Below are 13,930 nucleotides of genomic sequence, written 5' to 3'. Positions count from 1 at the left end.
ACTGTAACAGAATTTGAAGAAATTCGGTTAATCTTGTTTAATTAACCGATTAATGTTGTTTAATGTTGTTGCTTTGGCCGGTTAATTACTCAATTTACTTGGATATAAAAGTTTATGATTTACATTTATATCTTTTACATTTATAGCATCAATACACAACGTTGAAACACCAAACGTCACCACTTACCACTCTTTATATAGTACATTTCATACATTCCTATTTTTCAAGTCTCTTTTTTTGATCTTCTCTTCTGGTTAGCGAAACTTAATGGCTATTCAAGAGCAAAACAAAGCTGATGAAGAAATGAAGAGATTGACAGAACAACATGAGGTAGGCTTTTGCTTATTGTCTGTAAAGTCATTCACTTGAAGGGTAATTAATGTTAAAGTTTTGGTGTTATTTCACAGAGGGAAAAAGCTGAGTTACATATTAAAGGACTTGAGCTGCTGATAAAACTCAATGCTGTGAAGGCATTGGAGCTGGAGAAAGAGATCATGAGTGGCACGCTGCAGGTCATGAGACACATTCCTGGTATGGAGGAAGATACAGAAAAATTAAATGTAAAACTGAAGGTGGTTACTGTAAGATATGGCTACACTTACGAAGACCATCAAGATGCGCGCAAAGGTTTATTCAAAGTAAGAACTTCTAAGCCTCATGAACATTTTTGTTGTTGATTTAGTGAGATATCTACTTCTCTTGCTGCTGGATATTAGTTTAGTTTCGTTCTATTAACACATGTGTCTAATGTAATAGCCTTCAATTTTGTTGCATAGGAAGGAACCAGTGTGCCAGTTCTCCCAGGCATAGCTCATAACGTGGAAGGGACCCATGATGTGGGAGAGATATAAGGAGTTCCAACAAGCGGAGTTTGATATGTGGTTAGAAGAGAAAATTAGAAAGGATTCCTAGATGGGAGGAATGATGTTGGGTTTCTATAATTGTTTTTTATCTACAAAACAATATAAGCATGTAACTCACATTTATATCTTTCACATTTATAGCATCAAAACATAACGTTGAAACACCAAACGTCACCACTTACCACAAGCCACTCTTTATATAGTACATTTCTTACGTTCCTAATTTTCGGTCTCTTCCTCTGATCTTCTCTTCTGGTTAGCAAAACTTAATGGCTATTTAAAAGCAGTATTACATGCAGCAAAGCTTATACGCATCAGGCCATCTAGTGAGCATAAATATTCGCCATCCCAATTATTAACGGGTCATGAGCCAGACATATCCCATCTAAAAACATTCGGGTGTGCCTTTTATGTACCGATTACTCCACCACAGAGAACTAAGATGGGACCTCAAAGGAGGATGGGAATATATGTTGGATATGATTCTCCACCATTATTAAGTATCTAGAGCCAACTACGAGTGATTTATTTAAGGCTAGATACGCAGATTGTCAGTTTGATGAATCCAACTTTCCTATATTGGGTGGAGAGACAAACAAGCTGGTCAAAGAAATATCATGGAATCAAACATCCTTAAATTGGCAAGATCCTCGGACTCTAGCATGTGAGGCAGAGGTCCAAAAGATTATACATTTACAAAAGCTAGCTAATCAATTGCCAGATTCCTTTGCTGACCCAAAGAGAGTTATGAAATCGTACATACCAGCTTGTAATGCACCAGTACGTATTGATGTTCAAAAGGAACACAATAATCAAGTTGCTACAGAGTCTAAAGCACGTTTGAAATGTGGTACACCAAGAGGTTCCAAAGATAAGAATCCACGAAAATCTAAGAAATGTGCAAATCAAACCGAGGTTAAGGAAACCATAGACATGATCGCGGTAAATCCTAAGGTACCAAATGAGGTTTGGGACGCTGAACCTCAAGGTCCTGAAGGTATTGATAATAATGAGATCTCAATAAATTATATCATGTCTGGAATTCAATGGAACCGAAAAGATGTCGACATTGATGAAATATTTGGATACAAGGTAGCACTTGAAATAAATGAGGATCATGAACCCACATCTATATTAGAGTGCACTCAAGGAAAATATTGGGTAAAATAGAAAAAATCCATTGACGTGGAGTTGAATTCATTAAAGAAAAGGAATGTGTTTGGTCCGATCTTAAGGACACTATTCGATATAAAGACAGTTGGACACAAATGGGTCTTTGCAAGGAAGAGAAATGAGAATAATGAAATCGTGAAATATAAGGCATGGCTTGTAGCACAAGGATTCTATAACGCCCGCGAACCAAAACTCTGCGTTTTGGGGGTGGGTGTCGATCGACACTCATGTGGTGTCGGTCGACACCACTTATTTCTGGTTCGACCAGATTGATTTAATTATCGATTTGGACCGGTTTGGTTTAGGAAAAACCATTGAATCGAGATATTTAAGTGGGAAAACGACCTAGGTCGTGTTTTATAGTTGTCTTGGTCGCCGTTTGTTGTTTTTGAGAGAGAAAGAGGAGAAAACAGTTTATAAGAGTTCTTGTGAGAGTTTGTGAGTTTTGAAGGCGTTTTTTGAGAGATCTTGCTGTGAGAGTGAAGATCTAAGGTTAGGAACGTAGTGGGAAGGTTTCTGTGGTGGTAGCTTCGTCCTTTGGGCTTAGATCTCTTTGTTGGCTAAGGTGAGTGCATGACCATGGCTTATCTAAGCTAATATCTCTGTTTCTGTTATATTGTGTGTTGTTTGGTTGTTTGTTTTTGGTTTTTTATGAGTTTTTCGTAGCTCCTCAGGCTTGCATTCGTTCATGAGATTGTGTGGGACGAAGAGGAGAAGTTTGGAGGCGAGATTCGGAGGTTCTGTTCGAAGGAAATCACTGCTCGACAGTGGTGTCGGTCGACACTAATGCGAGGACGGCTCGGGAACTTAGCGAGTGTCGGTCGACACCATGTGGAGGTGTCGGTCGACACCGTTAGGGTTTTGGGGATGTCGAGCAGGTGTCAGTCGACACCCAAGTGGTGTTGGTCGACACCAGATGTCCAGTGTCGGTCGACACCTTCTGGTATCGGTCGACACCATTCTGACAATAACCGGATCGTGTCGAGTCACTTGTTCATGTTCTTGGTTTGTTTTATTGTTGTTGTTTGTGGCATGAGAGATCTTATTGCTTGTGTGTATAGCCCAGTAGATGGGAGGATTGTCTCACTGAGTATTTATCAAATACTCATGCATCCCAATCTGTGTTTGTGGTGCAGGTAAAGGCAAAGTGTGATCGTGGAATCAAGGCAATGAAGAGGAAGATGTTCTAGGGACTCGATTGGATGTTGTCTGGCATTGCTAGTTGCTAGAGTTGGGTCTTTAGAACTTATTAGGTTGCCGGTTCCTTGGTTTCCTGTTGCTTGACATTGAAATGGTTAGGATTGGTTGTTGGTTATTCTATTATGGATTAATATTGGATTATTGGTTCAGTTGGTTATTGTTATTCTGCTGTTGTTTGTGATTGTGGTTAGATGTCTAGTGGCTATGGGACCACTAGTCATAGTTTTTTATATTATTATTATTTATTATTAAAAAAAAACGGGTCAGGTTGTTTCAGATTCTCACAAAGATCAGGAATAGATTATGAGAAGACATACTCCCCTATGATGGATGCAACGACTTTTAGTTTTTTTAATAAGTCTGGCTATAAGAGAAAAACTTGATTTGCGGCTAATAGATGTAGGGACCGCATATTTATATGGTCCACTGGATAATGAGATTTATATGAGATTACCAGAGGGTATTGAGCTCAAAGATAAGAGTGGTTCTCGAGAACAATACTACATAAGGCTAAACAAATCCCTTTATGGACTGAAACAAAGTGGGCGTATGTAGTACAATAGACTAAGTGAGTACCTAGCCAAAGAAGGCTATAAGAATGATCCCATCAGTCCATGTATTTTTATAAAGAAGTTTGCAAACAAAGGGTTTGTAATCATAACAATATATGTGGATGATTTGAATATCCTAGGAATCTCTGGGAAAATCGCCCAAACAGTTGAACATTTAAAGAAAGAGTTTGAAATGAACGACCTAGGTAAAACTAAGTTCTGTTTGGGATTGCAGCTTGAGTACATAAATGATGGAATCCTTGTGCATCAAATGGCATATACTGAAAAGGTACTCAAGAGATTTAATATGGACCAGGCTCACCCATTGCCTAGCCCAATGGTTGTGAGAATTTTAAATTTGGATAATGATCCATTTGGTCCAAGGAAGGACGATGAAGAAATTCTCAGTCCGGAAGTGCCATACCTCAGTGCTATAGGAGCGTTAATGTTTTTGGCTAGCCACAGTAGACCAGACATTTGTTTTTCCGTGAACCTCCTAGCAAGATTTAGTTCTTGTCCGACCCAAAGAAACTGGAACGGTATCAAACATGTGTTGCGTTACCTACAAGGAACATTAAATTTCGGTTTATTTTATACTAACCGTAACAAAGAAGGTTTAGTTCGTTTTGCTGATGCAGGTTACCTATTGGAACCATATAATGCTAGGTCTCAAACCGGCTATGTGTTTATGAACGGTGGTACAGCAATTTCATGACGTTCAATGAAGCAAACCATTGCGGCCACTTCATCTAATCATGCAGAGATTTTGGCTATGCATAAAGCCAACCGTGAGTGTTTGGTTGAGATCGATGACTCAACATATTAGGACAGATTGTGGCATGGCCGATAACAAGGAACCAACCGTCATATATGAAGACAATACAGCTTGCATCGCACAGCTCAAGGAATGATATATCAAGGGAGATCGGACGAAGCACATTTTACCGAAGTTCTTCTTCACACATGAAATACAAAAGGCCGGAGAAGTTCAAGTGCTACAAGTTCCGTCTTGCGACAATTCAGCCGATTTATTCACCAAGTCATTACCGACATCGACATTCAAGAAGCTCACAGACCAGATTGGAATGCGGAGACTTAAGGACTTTTAGTGAAGTTTGGAACAGGGGGAGTAATACGTGTTGTACTCTTTTTCCTTCACCATGGTTTTGTCCCAATGGGTTTTCCTGGTAAGGTTTTAATGAGGCAGCATCCCCAAGCATATTATAGTGATTCCTTAGCATTTGCACGGTTATGTCATCCAAGGGGGAGTGTTGTAAATCAATTAGGATGAATCTCCATAACCGGCCCATTCATATGTCCAAGTCCATAAGGCCTATCGGCCACCTCCTCTTATTCTAAGTCAGTTTAGGAAACCCATGGTACTTAGGACTTTATCCTTTACTATATAATGTACTTATTCGATTGATCATTAATAAGAAGAAGAGAATACAACCTCTTGTTTCTCTAAACTTTAACAACACATTTAACTTTGTTTCTTTGTTTTGATTTGTACAGGTATTGGAGGGAGAAGATCTTTGAGATGGAATTTTAAAATTGAATGTGTAAGAGTAATTACATGTTAATCGTGATTAAGTTGTTTCCAAAATCGGTGGAGTAGTAGCAAATATTAGTGGTGATATTTGTTATTTTGGAAAATAATTTATTTGTTTAGTGAATATTTATTGATTAGTTGTTAGGTTGTTTCCAAAAAGAGGGAAATTAGATATTTTTGAGAAAGGAATATAGTAAATCTTGTAGCAATCGTTGGTTTTGTAAAATTTTGTTTTTATTTTTCATTTTTAAAAACACAATGGCATAATTATAAATAAGTTTCAACTTCAGGATTTATTTGCTAAATGCCTCCAAAAATGTATAAATAGAATGGTGTTTCTGAATAAATTACTTTGTTTGGTGCAAAAATATGAAACTATTTGTTTATATAGATGTGAATGTTTAATATTGTTGGAATTAATAATTAATTGTATAATTACGTTAATCCTCAGCCTAATTTTAAGAAAGTTATCCATTTTTTGTAGTATTATTAATATAAATTTTAAATATGTAAACAATTTTGTAATTTCGAATTTTATTACAAATATACATAGAATTTTCTCATAACTATCTCTCTTTTTTTTTTTTTCATTTTCTTATGATTATCATTTATCATTTTTAATAATATTAAAATAATTTATTTGTTTTACACATGGTAAAATATCTAGTCGAGAATGTTTACATTTGTCGCCATTATGTGAGTGAACTTTGGAAAAAAAATTTATATAATAAGATAACCAAATTTTAATTGTTATCATCGAATAGTAAAACATATATATTAAAAATTTCGAGTCAATTGGGACAAGTATCAAACAAAAAAATTCATAAAAAATAATGCCAATTTATTTTGGTTAAATAAAAAACATAAAAAGATAGTAAAACAAAGGAACAAAATCATAAGAAGCAAGAAAAAAAAAACAAAAAGTAAAATATTAGAATCATATTTATTGTTGATGAAACCATTCAAAATCAATAGTATGGCGTCTTTGAGACATATGGTGGTGGTGGAGACTTGTACGTGACCTTTGGAGAAGGAGAGTAATATGGTGGAGGTGGTGAACTGTAGACATATGGTGGTGGGGGAGATTTGTAGGTGACCTTGGGAGAAGGAGAATAGTATGGTGGGGGTGGTGAGCTGTAGACGTATGGTGGTGGGGGAGATTTGTAGGCAACCTTGGGAGAAGGAGAGTAGTATGGTGGAGGTGGTGAGCTGTAGACGTATGGTGGTGGGGGAGATTTGTAGGTAACCTTTGGAGAAGGAGAATAGTATGGTGGAGGTGGTGAGTTGTAAACGTATGGAGGTGGGGGAGATTTGTAGTCAACCTTGGGAGAAGGAGAGTAGTATGGTGGAGGTGGTGAGTCGTAGACGTATGGAGGTGGGGGAGATTTGTAGTCAACCTTGGGAGAAGGAGAGTAGTATGGTGGCGGGGGTGAGCTGTAGACGTAAGGTGGTGGGGGAGATTTGTAGTCTACCTTTGGAGAAGGAGAGTAGTATGGTGGAGGGGGGGAGCTGTAGATGTATGGAGGTGGGGGAGACTTGTAGTCAACCTTTGGAGAAGGAGAGTAGTATGGTGGAGGTGGTGAGCTGTAGACGTATGGTAGTGGGGGAGACTTGTAGTCTACCTTGGGAGAAGGAGAGTAGTACGGTGGAGGTGGTGAGCTGTAGATGTATGGAGGTGGGGGAGACTTGTAGTCAACCTTGGGAGAAGGAGAGTAATAAGTTGGTGGGGGTGGAGAACTGTAAACGTATGGTTTTGGTTGTGGTGTGTACTTAGGACCTTGTCTTCTATATTGTGGTGAAGGTGGTGGGGATGCAGAGTAGTATGGGGAATACTTTTTTGGTGGGTAAGGTGATTTGTGTTCATGGCTTGGAGTATTGTATTGTGGTGCTTGCGGGGATGAGTAAGGGTGTGATGTCACTGTAGCCGCAATGGCACTTAGAACCACAACATAAACCATGCAGTGCCCTAATCCCATCGTTCTTGAGGATCCCATCACTGCTCTTTTAATTTGTTTCTTTGTTTTTTGGTTATGATATACTTGAACCTGAACGCCCTTTATATATAGTCTTTCTTTGTGTATAATTATTATATAATCTTCTCAACTTGGGTTCGTGGTTGGCACTTCCAAAAATATATTAGAGGACGTGCTAAGTTGTTTGTTTAAAGATTAGCGGTTTATGGGAAAATATGAAATTTTATTAGATTCTCCTGCAACCTTCAATTTCATTTGTTTACATATTCTTTTGTTTGATGAATTTAATCGACTCAAATAATTAGAAGAACAAAAAATATATGTTGGTTTATGATTATATAAGCTATAATGAAAATATGTGTTTCATAACATTAATGTGACATCGATATGATATTCATATTCTTATAAAAGAAAAAAAAAAGAATGTGACAAACGATAATTTTGATCAACAAGTTTATAAGATTCTCATGATTATAAAAATATGAGGCCAAGTGGTTATGAGAACATTGCCGTGTCAAGCTTATTGTGTTCAATGTATTAGCATCAAAATTCCACACACAACCAATATGACCTTATATATGATTCCTGATTGTCTACATTATCTTTCAAATAATCTAAGGGTTGAGATACGAAAAACAACAGTTCCGATCGGTTATTACATTTACAACGGTTTGGTAAGACATAGCTATTATCTGGTATTTTAGTAGAGTTGCTTAATCTGTTTTTATTCTTTAGGTAAGGCAACCAAAGGCGACTCGATCGTGTGAGCAACTATTTTATACTGGTTCAAGACCATGTTCTTTCCTCATGGGCGACCACGTTCACCGAATAGTATAATATAACTATACATGAATACCAAGAGACCATTTTCATCGGTCTTTCTAGTCATTTTCAATTAACGCCATTTAGACCGATGAAAATGAATATAAACATGTTTGCGTGCAATAAGTTTTGTCGCACAGTACATTAGCAAAAAAAAAAAACTTCTTTCATTCTTTGCAGTAAACCACGAGACAACAAATATGAGAAACTAACAAATCTATCGCATAGCCTGCCCTGAATTTTGGAGGTTTGAACAATAGAACTTATGTCATTAAACCGCTGGACTAAAGGCACTTTTGCTGAAAAATAGCCGAAAATAAATTTTAATATTATGGGCCGCAGGCCGAGCCTTGCTTTGCCTATACGCATTTCTAGATAGACGAAAAGCAAAATCCAAACTAAAAAGAAGAATCTTGCAGATGAGGAAACAAAGATGTGACATAACAAATTTTACCATCGATCTAACTGCATTAATTTGAGGGATCCACCTGAAAAGTTGTACTATATATATGTTAATTCATGGTTATGTGGATAGTATTAACTTTATAAAAAAAAATTGCAGTGAAGATTTGATTAGATGATGCAACATAACTCATGGTTGTTCTAAAATGATCATAAGAAGAAAAAATGTACTTGTATCACGAGGGAGATTTAAGTAGGAATCAAATCTAGGGTTCTTGAGTGTACGAAAAGTTCTAGGTCTTTCCTGCATGATATTTATACTAGGAAATCCCCAACTTCCGATATGTTCAGTTTCTTTGTTCTTCGGAGAAAATATTACGTTATCCGATATAGTGAATATTCAAATAGATTTGGTCTAATCTTTCCATGGTATAATCTTTCCGTATTCCTGGATAGGTCGGTCGCCAACTTGTTACCGAGGCTGAGTTGATCGAGCTTAGCTTACACGAGTTCGGTAGTTTGATGTGCGGAACCAATAATCTACTTAACAAAATTTCGTATACCATGGTTGATTCCAAGTTAATTGAATCACCATCCTACCATCCTTATTGGAGTTTTGTTATAATGACAAGACACTTTAACAAAACCAAAATCAATATGTTATCTAAAAATATTAAGTTAACTTTTCTTTCTTCTTCTTTTTCTCTGTAGTTAACTTTCCAATTTTGATATTTTGTTTCCAAAAAAAGCCTACAATTCATCCCTTATCTCTCGGCTCAACATACAGAAAAGGCCAACAATAATCTCCAGTTTTGAAATCACAAGAAGCAACCCACGTTTTAAACTCACTGATTTCTAATTCACAAAATAAACTAGGGTTGGGCATTCGGGTAACCCGTTCGGGTTCGGGTATTATCCATTCGGGTTTGGGTAAATGGGTTTAGAAAAATAGAACTCATTGGGTATTTTTAGATATATGGGTTCGGTTCGGTTTGGGTACTACCGGGTTCGGGTTGGTTTGGGTTACAAAATTTAGAACCCGATTAGTACCCGAACTATCGGGTACCCGAAAAAATATAACTAAAATTAATTAAATTTAAATAAATTTAGTTAAATTTTGATTTCTATAACAAAATATTTTAGATATTTTGATTATTTTTGATATTTAGGTATAAAACTAAATGAAATATTCAAAATTATAATCATAATTTTGGGATAATTGCATTATATTAATGATAAATATTATAAATATGTTTATGCTTTCGGGTTTAATGGGTACCCAAACGGGTACCGGGTATTATCCGATCCTAACCCGAACCCACGGGTATTAGAAAATAGAACCCAATAGGGTTTTATAGGCAAACCCGTACCCAATCCAAACCCGGTTTTTCGGATCGGGTTCCGGATTGGGTATTCGGGTATGGTTTTTATGCCCAACCCTAAAATAAACATGTGTTCATCCTCAACCAAAATAACACCCAACTAGAAAAAACAAAGGAGGACATCGTAAATTAGAAAAACCATATACACAAATTTCCGAAAAGAGAAGAGAAACTTGACCTTAAGATATGTGTTCACCCAAAATTCACAGAAGTCAGACGAACTGCTGGCTAAATAAGTAAATCATTTCTTCTACACTCTGTAATTTAGAATAATAGAATTTTTTTTTAGCAATTGTGCCTCTATCAAAACAAGTAAATACACAAAAACTACGCTGTCCATACTTAATAATCAAACACATAAAAACAAACTAATTAAAAACAAAAAATATAACTCATACTTGATAATTTACCGTCTTAACACTCAAATTAGGCATCTTCTCACTCGACCTCAAATGAACAACAAAAATTTAAAAATACCAATTATCTTATCCAGTAAACCTTTAAATACCTATTGTTAGCTAGATAGTTAAGATCCTCTATGAATCTTGGATATATGTGAATATAGAATATCTTCTTAGTATAGATATGATCCTATCAACATATTATATTCTATATATATTGTATGTCAATACTCACGGAGTTTACATTAAAACATGGTATGAGAAGCCCTAGCCTACTGCTAGTTGTTTACTCGATCCATCTCCACCACTTTTATCTCTCTTTGCTCTGTTCTCTCCCTCGTCCCCTGTTTCTTCCTTTTCTTCTTCTCGTTTTACACTTCTTGTTATTCTTACTTGTTCGGCGTCCCATTTCTCATCATGGTCGACGAAACACAGAAAACCGACAAACCATTCGATATTTCCCATATCAAGGCTTATATTCCAATCACCCTTGACATGACAAAGATGAACTACGACGTCTGGAAAGAATTGTTTGAGACTCACTGTCTCACCTTCGGCGTGCTCGGCCACCTCGACGGCTCGTCTACTGCAACTCCGACAACAAAATAACAGTGGACAAAACACGATGGCCTAGTTAAAATGTGGATCTACGGCACCATCTCCAAATCGATCCTCGACACTGTTCTCAAGACCAAGGCTACTGACCGTGAGCTTTGGCTCACCATCGAAGAGCTCTTCCGCGACAACAAAGAAGCCTGCGCTATGCACTATGACACAGAACTGCGGACCCTCACGATTGGCGATTCCAGCGTAGCAGAGTATAGCAAACGCCTTAAGACAATTTCTGATCTCCTCGCTAACGTCAACTCACCTGTTACCGATCGTCAGCTCGTCATGTACTTGCAGAACGGTCTGACGAACAAATTCGACTCCATCATCAACGTGATCAAGCACAAGACTCCATACCCCTCTTTCACCGTCGCTCTCTCAATGTTACAATTGGAGGAGGACTGTCTCTCGACGCATGTGAAACCTGCCGTTAGCCCACCATCAAACACATCATCGTGAAACATCCTCTACACCACCACCGATCAACACTCGTCGCATGGTTCTTCATCTGGATACAACAACCATGGCGCACAGAGAGGTTGTGGTCGTGGCGGTCGCCATGACAGAGGAAGAGGTCGACACAACAACCACTAGTCGTACAACAATCAACCATGGGGATATGGTTATCCGCCGTACCAACCACCATACTTCTCACCTCCTCGTCACTACTACGGACCTCCGCCCCACATGGCTTATCCTTCGGCACCACCGGTCAACCATGTCGCTCATCAACCTCGCCAACACAATGAGGCTCACGTAGCACAGACTACCACACCATTGACCTACCTCCCACCAGCACTGACGAATGCACTCCAGACCATGACACTACAGGACCCCAATGCCACCCCTTGGTTCATGGACACCGGCGCGACCAACCATATCACCTCTCAACCAGGTATCCTCCCTCATCCTTTTGGTTCGAGTCATTTACCTTGTGTCGTTGTGGGAAATGGATCCTCGGCCAACGTCACTCACGTTGGTAATGGCATCCTACCCACACCCTCTCTAGTGTGTGACTCCGAACACCAACTCGTTTCCCCAAGATTTTGTTTCAGTTCCTCCAAGTTGTCAACTATGGCATCGTCACCTCGGTCATCCAGGCAATGATAATCTTTATCGCATTCTTTCTTCAAACAATATTTCTTTTAATAAGACCGACTTGAACCCAAAAAATCCTATTGTCTCGTCATGTCACTTTCGATGAATCGATGTTTCTTTTTTCGGCACTTTCTTCTACCGCTTCCACACCGGTTCCCGTGCCTAAACAGATCATTCTAGTGCTTCCCATTCCCCAGTTGACCATCACTCCACTAGTGGAGCCACCAGTCACAAATGTCATTCCCCCTTCACATCCGATGGTCACCCGTAGTAAAAGTGGTATCACCAAATCACGAATTCTAATATGTCCATACAGAAATAATCTCTCCCCTACCAACGTCGCATGTACAAGCGGCTAAGGATCCATTTTGGAATGACGCTATGACACAAGAGCACAATGTTCAAATTAAAAGGCGTACGTGGGATCTTGTACCCCGACCAGTTGCTACTAACATTGTTTGTTCCGTATGCCGCTGACATACTCCATTGAGCAGCTATGAGCAACACCAACACTAGTACTACACCCGTGGATACCAAAGCCAAACTTGCAGCCGACGCCGGCGCTCCGGTCAAGGACCCTACGCTCTATTGAAGTTTAGCTGGCGCTCTTCAATACCTTACATTCACCCGCCCGTACATTGCTTATGCTGTCCAACAAGTGTGCTTGTTCATGCACGATCCGCGGGAGTCACACTTCACTGCTATAAAACAAATCCTCCGCTACATCAAGGGAACTATCTCTCACGGTCTACAGATTCATTGTTCGTCCATTACTGATCTGGTTGCTTACACGGACGCTGACTAGGCCGGCTGTCCCACCACGAGACTGTCTACCTCTGGCTATTGCATTTTTCTTGGTGATAGTCTCGTTTTGTGGTCCGCCAAGCGCCAAACAACCACGTCCCAGTCCAGTACTGAAGCGGAATATTGGGGTGTTGCAAACGTCGTTGCCGAAGCTACATGGTTGTGTACACTTATCTGTGAAATGCACATTACCATTCCCAAAGCAACACTCTTGTATTGCGACAATGTCAGCGCCGTCTACATGTCTTCCTATCCTGTTCAGTACCAACAGACAAAGCATATCAAAACTGACATTCATTTTGTTCGCGATAAGGTTGCTATTGGTGAGATAAATGTGCTCCATGTTCCCTCTACTCACCAGTTCACGGACATTTCACAAAAGGACTACCAACTCCATTGTTGTTGGACTTTCGGGACAGTCTGAACATTCTCTCTTCCGCTTCACCTACGCTCCAACTGCGGGGGAATGTTAGTTAGATAGTTAAGATCCTCTTAGTATAAAGTAAAGAGGTTTCTCTTGGGATTGAATGATTCTCAACTAATCAACTAACTAACTATATAACGTTACATGCTAATAAACATGTTGAAATATAATTTTTTATTGATGTGAAATAAGCAAAGTAACTGTAACAGAATTTGAAGAAAACTTGTTAATATTGTTTAATTAAACGGTTAATGTTGTTTAATGTTATTGCTTTGGCCGGCTAATTAATCAATTTACATGGTTGTAAAAGTTTACGATTTACATTTATATCTTTTACATTTATACACCAAACATCACCACTAACCACAAGCCACTCTTTATATAGTACATTTTATACATTCTTATTTTTTTGTCTCTTCCTATGATCTTCTCTTCTGTTTAGCGAAACTTAATGGCTATTCAAGAGCAAAACAAAGCTGATGCAAAAATAAAGAGATTGGCAGAACAACATAAGGTAGGCTTTTGCTTACTGTCTGTAAAATCATTCACTTGAAGGGTAACTAATGTTAAATCATTCACTACCACGAGTGTTTGAGATTGAGCAACGTTTGAACAATGTTCAACATGGTGCGTCTGATATGACTACCTATTACACTCGTCTTGTAACACTCTGGT

At 38.5% G+C, this 13,930-nt stretch overlaps 2 protein-coding genes across 2 annotated transcripts; one reads left to right on the top strand and one right to left on the bottom strand.

The window, feature by feature from the left end:
* Nucleotides 6,199–7,372, bottom strand: LOC104719123 (extensin-2-like). The gene has a single exon (XM_010436972.1). It carries the CDS (start codon nucleotides 7,332–7,334, stop codon nucleotides 6,309–6,311), a length of 1,026 nt encoding a protein of 341 aa, XP_010435274.1. The 5' UTR covers nucleotides 7,335–7,372; the 3' UTR covers nucleotides 6,199–6,308.
* LOC104720435 lies at nucleotides 10,960–11,388 on the top strand. Its single transcript, XM_010438339.1, has one exon. The coding sequence runs from the start codon at nucleotides 10,960–10,962 to the stop codon at nucleotides 11,386–11,388; it is 429 nt and encodes a 142-aa protein (XP_010436641.1).

This window comes from Camelina sativa, chromosome 10, assembly GCF_000633955.1.
Source record: "Camelina sativa cultivar DH55 chromosome 10, Cs, whole genome shotgun sequence".
Classification (NCBI taxonomy): domain Eukaryota; kingdom Viridiplantae; phylum Streptophyta; class Magnoliopsida; order Brassicales; family Brassicaceae; genus Camelina; species Camelina sativa.
The sequence above is the reverse complement of the archived record's forward strand: the minus strand, read 5'-3'. Positions and strand labels throughout refer to the sequence as shown.

Excerpts from the sequence above, each read along its gene's own strand:
- LOC104719123 (XM_010436972.1), bottom strand. The coding sequence starts at position 7,334 with ATGGGATCCTCAAGAACGATGGGATTAGGGCACTGCATGGTTTATGTT.
- LOC104720435 (XM_010438339.1), top strand. The coding sequence starts at position 10,960 with ATGTGGATCTACGGCACCATCTCCAAATCGATCCTCGACACTGTTCTC.